The sequence below is a fragment of the Balaenoptera borealis genome, assembly GCF_965194805.1.
Source record: "Balaenoptera borealis genome assembly, chromosome: 1".
Taxonomy (NCBI): domain Eukaryota; kingdom Metazoa; phylum Chordata; class Mammalia; order Artiodactyla; family Balaenopteridae; genus Balaenoptera; species Balaenoptera borealis.
In genome coordinates this window covers 173,472,424-173,484,171 of record NC_138860.1, presented here as the reverse complement: position 1 = coordinate 173,484,171, position 11,748 = coordinate 173,472,424, and the positions used below count along the sequence as shown (strand labels likewise).

Genomic DNA, 11,748 nt, shown 5'->3' with positions numbered 1-11,748 from the left:
GGGGGCGCGGGGACGAGGGGGCGCGGGGGCGCGGAGCCGGGGACCTCGGGACCCGGGAGGCGAGGCGGCCCGGGCCGCCGGTGGAGCGCGGGCCGCCCAGCGGCGGCGCGATGCCGCTCGCCCAGCTCAAGGAGCCCTGGCCGCTCATGGAGCTGGTGCCGCTGGACCCGGAGGTGAGTGAGCTGGGCGGGGGACGGGCGCTGGCGGCCGGCGAGCCCGAGTCCCCACAGGGGCGGGGCGGCCCGCGGCGCCTTTGTAGCCTTGCGGGCGCCCGCGAGGACGCGAGTGCCCTCCGATCTCTTGCCCCCTCTCCGGCTCCACCCCCTTCTGCCCCGGGTGTGTGTGCGCGAGGGACAATTCCGCCACAGCGCCGAGAAACCCCTTAGCCCGGAGAGGGGATCCCGTGGTGCGCTGAGATCTGACCCCCGCCTCACCCCACACACCTAGGACCTGTACCGGGAGCTGTCGGAGTTTCCTTCGTTAGGGCAGACGGCCAGGGCTGGGGTGTCAGATGTCTCGGATTCTACAAGAGACAAGGATCATGGGACCCCCCCACTTCTCCTTGATGTCTCCCAGCGCCCTACCCCAAGAGCTCCCGCTTCTCGGCTTCTGACCCTAAAAGGATTGTCCCTCTTGACCCTAGCAGTTGTGGAATTTGGGGTGACACCGCCCGTCTGGGGCTGAAACTCTTGGTTTTTTTTGCCCTAGCCTAGGGTCAGAGGACACCTGTGTCACCTGCTCCAGGCTGGGGAGAAGGGAATGGGGAAAAGCCCTTAGACGTTGTGAAAATTATGCCTGGAGATGAGGAGGACGTTGGTTCCTGCACCCTCCCATAGGAAGGACTGGACCCCTGGAGAGTTTGGCCTCTGCCTGCCTAGCCTCTCCCAGAAGCACCTCCTGCCCTCTGAGGATTCTATGGTGCTAGGCCCTAAGCTTGCAGAAGGCCAGCTCTTCCTGTGCCCTTTGACTCCCAGGGTCAAGGTCAAGCCCATCTGCCAGCAGATGGAGAAAAAAAACTTTTCCCTCAGCCTCATTCTGGGAAGGAGGTAGGTGATACTGCCTTTCCAGAGGGGATGTGGGGATATGCAGGGAGGGTATGGAAACCTCAGTGAGCCTGGGAGCCAAGGTGATTTTCTTCTGGCTTGGGCTCGGAGCCCCTGCTTAGATCCCCTCCTCTGCCCTCTCTTAACTGGGGCAACCACCAAGTGCCCTGCCTCTCAGGGCCACAGGTTGAGATCAGAGTGAGGATCCCTGGTCCCCAGAACCCAGGGTGTGCTGCCCCTTTAAAGGGATGGTCATGGCTGACACTGGCTATTGGAGGGTGGGCGCACGGCAGGATTAGGTAGCCAACCTGAAGGCGCAATTTGGAGTAAATTGCTCTGGGATCCCTGCCATGGGGTTTTTACGGGCCCTGCTCAGTTCAGAAGTTCTCTCGCTGACTCACCCCCTGAGGTGAGGAACACTGCCCTCTGCAGCCCCTATCCACCGCAGCCCACCCCCCAAGGACTGGGGCACAGAGGGTCAGGGAGGTGCTCAGAGGTGGATTCCTTTGCCTTGGCATACCCTTGAGACCTAGGCCTCCCTAGAGGAAGGCGGACTGGGAGGGGCCAGGGAGAGATTTAATCTGAGGACTTACCATGGGTTATACTAGTAGGGAAGAAAGACACCCAGGAGCTCAATTCCCAGTCCAGGGCGCTACTTCCTGTTTCTCTTTGGGGAATCCTGGGGCAGGGGCCAGGTTTAAACAGGAAACTCAACTCAGTTTTAGTACTGCTGCAGCTGAACTCTGAGAGGAAGAGACTGGCTTATTTCCTAGGATTAGGGGGGCTGTGATTTCTTTAGGAGCTTCACCTTGGAAACACTGTGTGACCCTCAGTCAGTCTTTAGCCTCTCTGGGCCTCTGTTTCTCCAATGGCCAGGGCTGGGTTCTGGCCCCTGCTTTCTGGGCCTGAGAGGGTACAGAGTCCCGAGTACCACTGCCCATTTTCCTCCTCCCCACTCCGTGGAGGTGCCAGGCGACTGGGTGTTATTGTTTGGGTAACAGGAGCCATGGGGCAGCCAGGGCACGGGTTGGGTTGTTTTCACTGGAGAACAGGGCCTCGCTGTTCTTAGCCCAGGTGACATGTAAGTGATACAGCAGCCTGACCTGCAGGTACAGGCGCTGCCGCTGGCTCCTGGCCAGGAAGGAGGCAGGCAGAGGGGCTGGCGGGGGCATTTGGCAGAGGCCTGGGATCTGGACTGCCCTGCCCTCCCCATGACGCTGCCGAAAATGGGCTGCTGGGAGGCAGGGCCTAGTCTGGGGTGTGGCCCAGGTGGAGTAAACCCATTAGAAGTGTGGTTGACGATTCTGCCTGGGCCTTCCCTGGCCTTGCTGAAAGCAGTAACCTTGACCCCAGGCCCAGCCTTGCTGTGTACAGAGCTTCATTATGTGCCACCCACCCCACTTCACCGCTGTTACCTTATTAAAATAAAACAACTCTCAAAACAACTTCTCAAGGTAGGGATTATTACCCCCATTTTAATATGGAACAGCTGAACTCAGAGAGGAGAACTGGCCTGTGAATTAATGTCAGAGTCGGAATTGGAACCCAGATCTCTTGTTGTCTCCAGCCTAGTTGGGGGAGGCTTAAGGACAGGGAAGAGCTGGGATCAAACTGGCCCAGGTGGAAGGTACTCCAAGAGAGGCTCCGGATGTTGGCAGACTCTCCTGTCCAGCCTTTGCTGAGGGCTGGTGGTACCAGCCGGCCCTGGCACCTGGCCCCCAGCTTCCAGCAGCGTGCAGGGCTGCCAGTGCTGGGCTCTGAACCCAACTCCTGGGGCTGCTTCCTGCCTGTGGGGCACGTGCTGTCTTTGTCCATCTGCTGCCCGGCCTCTCCAGACGCTGCCCTGGCCCCTCTTCCCGAGACAGATCTGGTTGGGTGGGAAGGAAGGATGCTTGGTGAAACCCAACTCTGACCTCTGGGGAGGGGGCACAGTGGTCTGGAGGCCCTCCGCAGCTGTCCCCATGAGTAGTGCTCTCTGAGGAAGAGGGAGGAGAGTGGGTCTCCATCCTCCAAGAGGCCAAAAGGCCTTTCCTGTACCAGACTTTAGACAAGGTCTTTCATTCAGTATTCTGCAAGGTCACTATCATTGTCCTCTTTCGTTCATTCATTCATTCATTCAGCAAATATTTATTGAGCACTTATCATGTGACAAGTACTAATCCAAGCAGCAGGATACAGCTGTGAACAAGATGGGCCTGCCCTCACAGTACAGATGAGGAAGCCGAGGCTCAGAGAAGTAATGTGACAGACACAAGGTCAGAGTGAGAGGCTGGCAGAGCTAGCATTAGTGGCTGTGTCTTTGTGGCTGCAGACCTGTGTTCTTTCCACCATCTGTGCAGCAGTCAGGCCAGAGGGGCAAATGAGCCCTGGCTTCCCAGGACCCTGGCTGTAAGTGGGGGAAGCTCACCTGTGGTCCTCTTTGCACTTCCAGTCCTTTCTCCAGGGCTCCCCATTCCCCTCTAGAGACCTTGTGCAACAGCTCTTACAGGCATGGGGTTCCATGAGGATGGCATCCAAGCCAGAGACCCCTGGACTGGAGGCAGCCACATAGGGCCTGTGGAGCCCCCTGAATCCTCCAAGATACTGCTCTGTAAGCGCACACCTCTGGGTGCACCCACCACCCCCTCCCCTCCCTCATCAGGGATTCAGGCTTGCAGCCACATGACTCTGGGTCATGGCCCCATGTCTTAGGGACCACAGGTAAGTCCCTCAACTCTCTGAACCTCGTCCGAAAAATGGGAGTAATAGAACTTTCTCTGGGGAATTCCCTGGCGGTCTAGTGGTTAGGACTCTACACTTCCACTGCCGGGGGCATGGGTTTGATCCCTGGTCGGGGAACTAAGATACTGCATGCCGCATGGCGTGGCAAAACAAAAAACAAAAAAAACTTGCTCTGGCCTCCTTGCTCTCTTTGCTGGGTTGAGCTTTCATTTGACAGACTACATGCTGGACCCTGATCTGGGTGCCAAGGAGATGATGCTGGACAAGTCATGGCTCCTCCCTGAGTTAATCTGCAGTTTGCTCGGTGCTGTGAGGCCCAGAGGAGGGAGGAAAGGACTTGAGACTGTGTAGACAGAGGAGATGACATTAGAACTGAGTCCTGAAAGAAGACCAGGGGTTTGCCAAAGTGACCAGGCAGGAAAGGTTTTCTTGGTAGGAGGAGCCACCGTGCAAATGCGTGGGGATGTGAAACAAGCTGGTCTGTTCAGGGTCTCAGGTTGTTCAATTTAGCTCCATAATAGGGCCTGATAGTAATAATGGGGATTGTTTGTGGGCCAGTTACATGCCAGGTATATGTATTTTACAGACACTATTTTGCTTGCTTCTTACAGCTACCCAATGAGGTACATTACTTTTATCCCCATTTCACAGATGAGGAAACTGAAGCCTTGAGAAATGAAGTAACCTCAGGGTCATGCAGGTGGTAGAAGCCAGAATTTGAACCCACAAGGTCAGGTTCCAGAACCCACATTAATCACCTATGTTGGGCAGTTGGTGATGACGGCTTTGAATGCCATGCCAAGGAGCTGGGACTTTATCCTGCAGGCAGTGGGAAGCCATGGAAGGGTTTGGGGCCTGGCACATAGAAGGTTCTCAATAAGGAGTGAGTGAGTGACCAGGGGAGTCGATCACTCAAGTGTAACGATTACAGTTGAGTTTTAGGAAGGGTGAGAATTTGGAATGGGGGAGGCTGGTGTATAGGCCTTTGTTACCATCTGGGGGAATTATGTCAAGAGTCTAGAATGCTGGGTGAAGTGGAACTCCATCTACAAATGCATCGTGCCTCCCCCTCCCCCCAGCCCTGGTCGACCTGGTCCTTCTCCCCAGGCTTCTGAGAGATGACAGGTATGTGTATGCGTGCGTGGTGGGGCCTGTAGAACACTGGCCCCTGGGGAGGATTAGGGGCATTAAAGGGGCTCAGGGGGCAGGATGTCCTGGGAGCGACAAGGGGAGGGCTGCTCCAGGGGCAGGGAGATTATGTAACGGACAGAGCACAGCTGTGCCTGCTGCTGCCGAGCAAAGCCGCAGCTGCCCTGTGGACCCGGCCCCTGGCTCCAAAGTCCTGGATCTTCCTGGCCTCTCCACACTCTCGCTGTGCAGGAGGGGTGGGGACAGCTTCTTTCCGCTTCCCAAGGCCCAGATGGGGTAGGTTACTCACCTCATATCACACAGGAAAGGGATGGTGTACCCCAGGGTGAGTAGCACCCACCTGAGGGTGAGGTCTGGGGGCTGGAGGACTGCCCAGGGGCAGTGCCTGCCTCTCTGCAGGTAGTTCCCCTAGCTGGGCAGTGGGCTGCTTTTCCTCAGTCCTCTTTTGAGCACTTCCTGGTGTCAGAGACCGAGTTTTGAACCCCCACTTACCAGCGGTGTAACCTTATGCGCCATCACTAGGCCCGTCTGCGCCTCAGTTTCTTCCTTTGCCAAGTAGGACCAGGGCCTGCCTCCCAGGTCAGGAGGGTTTAATGGTGCCACAGGTGTGAGACACTGAGCCCAGTGCCGGGCATGTGGCAGGGGCTCGGAAAAGAAAAGCTGTTAGCACCAAGCCCTAATCTCTGCCCTCCCAGGGCTCCCCGTCTTTTAGGAGGGGCAGGCCTGTGTGTAAATAGTCCCTGCGTTGTGATAAGTGGTAAAATGAAGGATCGCAGGACCGTAGTGGAGCAGCAGTGATTCTGCAAGGACAGGGAGGGGTCCCAGAGCAGGCAGGGCCAGGGTAGCCACCATCACTGGGCTGGACACTCTTCCAGACTTTGTTTCCTTCAGCCCTTGCATCAACCCTGGGAGGTGATGTAAATACCCTCCTGCTACAGATCAGGAAACTGAGGCCTCTTGAGTTGGTTAATTGGCATGCACAATTTGTCTGTGGCAGAGTTGGGAGTCCTTTCCTTCTCACTGGGAGAAGGTGACATTTGAGCTGAGCCTTCAAAGATGAGGTATTTGCCAGGCAGAGAGCCTGAGGGAGAGATGCCGGGAAATGGTCTGTCTGAGTTGTGAGAGACTGTTGCAGGAGCCTTGATGCCTGTGCCCTCCCTGTGAGAGTGGAGGTAGAGAGGACACAGCCAGAACTCCCGCCCTCACCTCCATGGCCCCCTAGCTACTGGGAGCAGCCAAGGGCGGGGGTGCCCCATGGGGTCTATCTTTGCTTTGTGCCACTCTAGTAAGTTTTGACAGTGTTCCCTCATCTCCCTTCTCTTTTCCAGAATGGACAAGCCTCAGGGGAAGAAGCTGGACTTCAGCCGTCCATGGTAAGGACCAGGGCTAGCACCAGAGCTAGGGACTGTCAGGGGTGGGGGGACCGTTTGCATGGAGTGGAAGAGGAGGGAGACCTGCCCCCGTCCCCCCCGGCTGTGAGGCCCTTTGGCCCAGCTCAGCCTTCCTTCTCTGGTCCCACCTAATCCTCGAGGCAACGCTGTGTGTCAGGATTACTTGCTCCAACCTTCCTATTTCTCAGGTGAGGGGACTGTGGCCCAGACAGGGTCAGAAGCCAGGCTAGAACTCTGGTTACCCATCACCCAGACCAGGACACTTCCTCAGTTTATTTACTCATGGCAGCTTGGCCGACTGTATTGAGAGGGTGAAGGGGTGCTGAGAGAGGCTCAGGTCTGCTGGGCCTGACGTGGGCCTGGAATCATCTGGGCACCTGGTGCTGGAGGGAACCTGGTGGCCTCAAATCTAACCAGGGCCCAGTGCCTGGCATGTGGCACACAGGCCATTTCTCAGGGATCCCACCTCCCAGCCCCAGGCTGGCTCCCTCTTCTCTGCTCTCTCTGCTTCCCCTGGGTTCCTCCCTTCAGCCCCTCAGCTCCTGTTACTGGTTTTGTGTGTTGACACAAGTGCCAGGTCTGGGTGACAGTTGTGTGACCTTAGGTGGGTCGTTTGTTTCCTCTGGGCCTGGGCTTTCTCATCTCCACGTTGAGCTCCTCAAATTCTCGAGGAGCTGTGAGGTCACAGAGCTGCTGGTTGTGGAGGGGCTTTGGAAGCCACCAGGCAGGACAAAGTGTGGGTTCTGGCAGTAGAGCCAACCTGAGTTCGAGTCCTGGCTCCACCATCACCATTTGACCAGAAGCTTCTCAAAAGTTTCCTCAGCTGTAAGTTGGGAATAATAGTAACCTACTTCTCAGGAGTGACATGAAGGACAAATGAGGTAGCAACTGCCTGCCACACAGTGACTTCAGCACCAGCAGCGTGAACGCCCTGCTGTATTGCTCAGCTCCACTGCCTGTTAGTGGCCACACCCTCCTGGCCTGGGTCTGCCTGGGCACCAGACCATGAGCTCGACCTTTGAGACAGACCCAGAGCTGGTCCTGATGTTTGCCTTGACTCAGCCTCCTAAGATAAGGGAGCTGAGCTACCCGGGGTAGGGCAGGCTGACGGAAGTAGGCTCCCACCCCCTCCTTTTTTTGGTACTATGGCAACCTTGGACCACCAAAAGGAGGCCAAGTGGTGTGGACTGGGCCCCTTGGCTTATCTCAGCCCCATGTCTGGAGAACCTCTTCCCACAAAGGAGCTGCCCCTGGTTGCCTAGTAACAGAATGAAGGGGCTGTAGGTCTCCAGTGAAGACCCAGGATGTTCAGATCTTGGGGCTATGGTTCTGGGAGTTGCAGAGGTGCTTGCAGCTTTGAGGGAGCTGGTGGTGAGTACAGCTTCTCACCTCAGTGCTGGAGAGGCTGGTTGGGAAAGGGCAGGAACTTACCCAGGCGGGCAACCTACATTTGATCCCAAGCCTGTGACTCCTTCTTGCTCTAGAGCAGATCCTGGGGTGGGAAGGGAGACGTGGCTGGACATGATGGGTCAGGGAGAACCTCGAATGCCATGTTAAGGGAGAGAAAGCGCCATATCAGGAGCTTTGCATTTGGTTCTCATAACACCCCTGGAGGTTAACTCTCCCCATTTTACAGATGAGAAAATTGAGGCCCAAGGTCAAATAGCTGGTGGGCGATAGGGTCAGGTCTTGCTTGACCAGAGAACCCACACTCCTCCCAGCCCAGGAAACACACTGAGTGCTGAAGAGGAGGAGCATTGGGTCCCCATGACCCCAAGTTCCATCATTCCTCAGCACCTGCTCATTCACCTTCTCCATTGCTCCAGAACCTCCTAGCATCCCCAGTGCCCACTTCTGGGCTCAACACACCAGGGAACGCTCAGCCTGTGGTCAGGACCTCATCCCTTTGTTCAGTGGAACAAGCTGGCAGCAGGCTGGTTTATTTTTTGCAACATCAGACTTTCAGTGCACCCTGCTGTAGCACTGGGGACCCCAAAATGAATTCAACACCCACCCTCAGGGAGTTCCCAGTGTTGGGGGAATGGTAGTAACAGGAAAGCTGTGTGGAGGGCGCTGTGATGGGGAAGAACAGGCTGTGGGCACCTAAGACCTCCATTCTGCGCCAGGCCTCATAGTGGGCAGTGAAATATACCACCTGCCTACATGTCTCTTGGGGGCATGATGAGATGAGCGCATCCCGGGGAACCCAGCCAGTGGCATCTGAACTCAGGGCTGAGCGTGGACCAGAAGGACAGTCACTGCTCTGTGTGGCAGAAGAGGAAGAGTTGGGGTGGGCCGTGGGGCACCAGGTCACCTTCCCTGCAGAGCTGGCATTTGGCTGGGCCTCAAAAGGCAGGATTTGGGCAGCTGGAGAGAGAAGTGGGCCTTCCAGATGGAGGAGAGGCCTGACTTGGAGGGGGACTTGGGAGGCAGGCGCTCTGAGTTCAGAATCCTGCCCCTCTTTCTTGTTTGCTGTGTTACCTTGGGCAAGTGATTTGCCCCTCTGAGGCTCAGATGTCTTTTCTGTAAAAGAATAGAGTCCATCCCTCAGGGCCACCCAGAGGAGGGAATGTGATGTGTATAAAGTGAAGAATCCAACAGGGTGTGAGGCATAATATTGGTGCTTAATGCTTGTTTATTTTATCCATTTCAGGCAGAAGGGGAGATTGGGGTTTTAGCAGCCATAGTGAGGACTGCAGTCTAGGGTGAGAGCTCCTGGAGTGCACCTGGTGCCCTCAGGCATGCTGGGGCTCCATTCACCCTCCCTCCCTTCCTGGGGGTGGACTGGGTGCCCCAGGCCCCCTCCCCGGCTATCTCCGGAGCTGGACCCCTTTGAAGCTCCTGCAGGTCTATTTTGAGAGCTGAGCGTCTCCCCCCTCCCCTCCTCTCTTCCTGTTTATGAAACCCTGATCCCTCCCGGCTCCCTCATGCTCCCCCTGGCTGGAGCTCAGGCAGGATGTGACTGTGGACTTCGGGGAGCCTTGGGAGCTTCAGGTGTTGGGGGGAACTTCCCTGGGACTGGCCAGGGCAGCCTAGCCCACCCTCCCAGCACCTGAGACCTGCTGGGTTCTGTCCCTTCAGCCTTCCCAGAGGAGACCCTGCGGCAGTAAGAGTGCCCGTGTAATCCAGGGAGTTCTGTTTACCACGTCCCTTTGTTTCTGTGGCCCATTTTGCTTCTAGAAACAACCTTTTGAGGGTGGAACAATCTAGTTTTGACCTCTATTTTATAGAAGAAGAAACTGAGGCTCAGACAGGGAAAGAGGTTTGCCTGGGAATACTCAGCTAGTGAGTAGATGGTTCTTAACTTCCTACGCTGTACTCCTGGCCTCAAGCCTCTTTTCCACGCTGGTCTCTTCCTACACGGAGTGTCTAAGTTTTTCCTCCTTTCTGCCTGGCCAACTCCTGTTCATCTTCAGGGTCCAGCTGGACTGCCCTGTCTTCCTGGACCTCACCCCAGGCAGATAGTTAGAGCCTCTGGGCACCTACAGCACCTTGACTGCACTCTGTCCCAGGATAGTTGTGTTTTGTTATTGTGTATTTATTTGGGGGAGCTGCCTGAGGACAAGGCCAGAGTCTGCCTTAACATGTGCGCCTCCTAGTGTCTGTTCCTGGCCTGAGGACAGAGCAGCGAGCCAGTAGCTGTGAGTGGTTTCCAGAGGGGAGGCAGGCTGGCAGGCCTTGCAAGGAAGGTGATAATGAAATGCTTAGAGTGTGGGCTTTGGAAGTAAACAGGTTGATTTTGCCCTGAGCCCTCCCCCTTTCTGGCCATGTGGCCTTGGGCAAGTCACTTTCTATCTGAGTCTAGTTTTCTCCTCTCTGAAATGGGATGACAGTACTTCCCTTGGAGCTAGGACACAGGGCCTGGCAGAATCCACACCAGCAAAAGTTGAGGGAAAGAATGACTTCATGCAATAAATGTTCAATTAATAGGCACAATTCTCATTGTCATTCCATGCCAGTCCTGGCCTCGGGCCCAAAGCCAGCTCCCCTATCAAGGATGCCTGGGAAATGTAGATCCCTCCTCACCTGCCCAGAGGCATGCTGGGAGAGGCGTCTGGGGACATCTGTCCCACCAGAGGGGACAGTCCTGGGAGGCCCTGCAGATGATGCCAGCTGGGGGAGGGGCTGTTGGTGTCCGTTAGGGCCAGAGATCAGCAGGTGGGCTTGGGGTGCAGCTGCTGGAGGGAGGCCCAGTGTGGGGACCCTACGGGCCAGGGATCAGGTGGGGGGGATCTGGGCTTCTCTCCAGCTGCCTTGTGGGAGGAAGTAAATAAGAGGAAGTATCTATAGGGGGAATGGGGCAGGGACCAGGGGGTGGGGTCTGGTGCTCTCCTCCCTACTCCTGCCACCAGCGGCCTCACAGGCCCTGCACATTCCCTTCAGTGAAGGCAGTTCCGAGATAGTTTCCTTCCTGTTGTCCCTTCCTGTACCCTGCTAGCCATGGAGAGTCTTCCTTTGCTTCTGAGGGATGCAGGGGTTGGGGGGGCCCAGCCAGCACTGGCCCAGAGAGCTTTGGGGCTCTCAGGACTGCCCCAGCCTCCAGACCCCAGACGCTCCAGAAGAAGCTGGAGTACAGTGAGAGGCCTCAGCCTAAGAAAGCATCTTTCACAACACCCAGCAGGCCGTCATCAGACAGTTATTGGAGGCCCTGTGGGGACTGGAAGGGGAAGTTCGGTGTACGTGGGAGCGTTTCCACATAGGGGATGTCTGTGGAAATGGTTTCCGATCATCGGACTGTGTGCATTTGTGTGTGTCAGTTTCTGTGGGTGTACTGGTGTGAGTGATGTGGTGAGGCCATGTGGCAAAGGGCTGGGCCTGGTCAACCCCTGCCCCATGGCTACCTGCTCCTCCTCTCAGGCCTCTGTGAGGTCCATGCTAGGGCCTTCTGCCCCCTTGCCCGTCCCAGGGCCCTGGGCTGGCAGGCTTCTTAGGGCAGAGTGGTGCCTGCTCTGTGGGCTGCCATTATGGGTGGGCCCAGCCATGGGAATGTCACTACGGGGGAAGGAGTGCCCATGCTCTGGACCGGGACAGTCAGAGATGGTGGCCTTGGTGACTTCTGCCCCCCATTCTCTCCAGGGGATGTTGGCAGGTGTGGGGTACCCACTGTGTCACTGCCTCACCTCCTTGTAACTTCTGTCTGTGTTCTAGTCTCCTTTCCTTAGGATCAGAGGAGATGAGGGGTGTCTCTCTGGGCCCACCCTGGAGCCCTGGGTTTGGGGTCTGCACTGTCCCCTCCTTAGCAGGGGAGCCTAAGCCATCTTCTGTCCCTCCTCCCTGCAGAGGGGGAAGTGAGAAGGAGGGGGTCAGGGACCCTGCCTTCTGGGCCAGGAAAGCTGAAAAAGCAGAAGTAAGGGGAGTAACTGGGCCCTGTGGCCGCCGGCTTGGGCCCCACCATGCAGACCCCAGCAGATTTCCCCAGAGTTGAGAGAGACTCACTCCCCTGT

At 56.7% G+C, this 11,748-nt stretch overlaps 1 protein-coding gene across 3 annotated transcripts in view; it reads left to right on the top strand.

Annotated features, from left to right (window-relative positions):
• The window catches only part of RPS6KA1 (ribosomal protein S6 kinase A1), a 35,726-nt gene continuing 23,978 nt past the window's right edge, over positions 1-11,748 (top strand). The window contains exons 1-4 of one of the 3 annotated variants that reach the window (XM_082349150.1): positions 34-173; positions 4,416-4,494; positions 4,844-4,889; positions 6,242-6,286. In XM_082349150.1, coding sequence (XP_082205276.1) covers positions 6,284-6,286 — 3 coding nt within the window. In that variant the 5' untranslated portion in view covers positions 34-173; positions 4,416-4,494; positions 4,844-4,889; positions 6,242-6,283. Of the gene's footprint in view, positions 174-4,415; positions 4,495-4,843; positions 4,890-6,241; positions 6,287-11,748 lie in introns of all 3 variants that reach the window. The other 2 variants (XM_082349149.1, XM_082349148.1) reach the window with 2 other exon arrangements.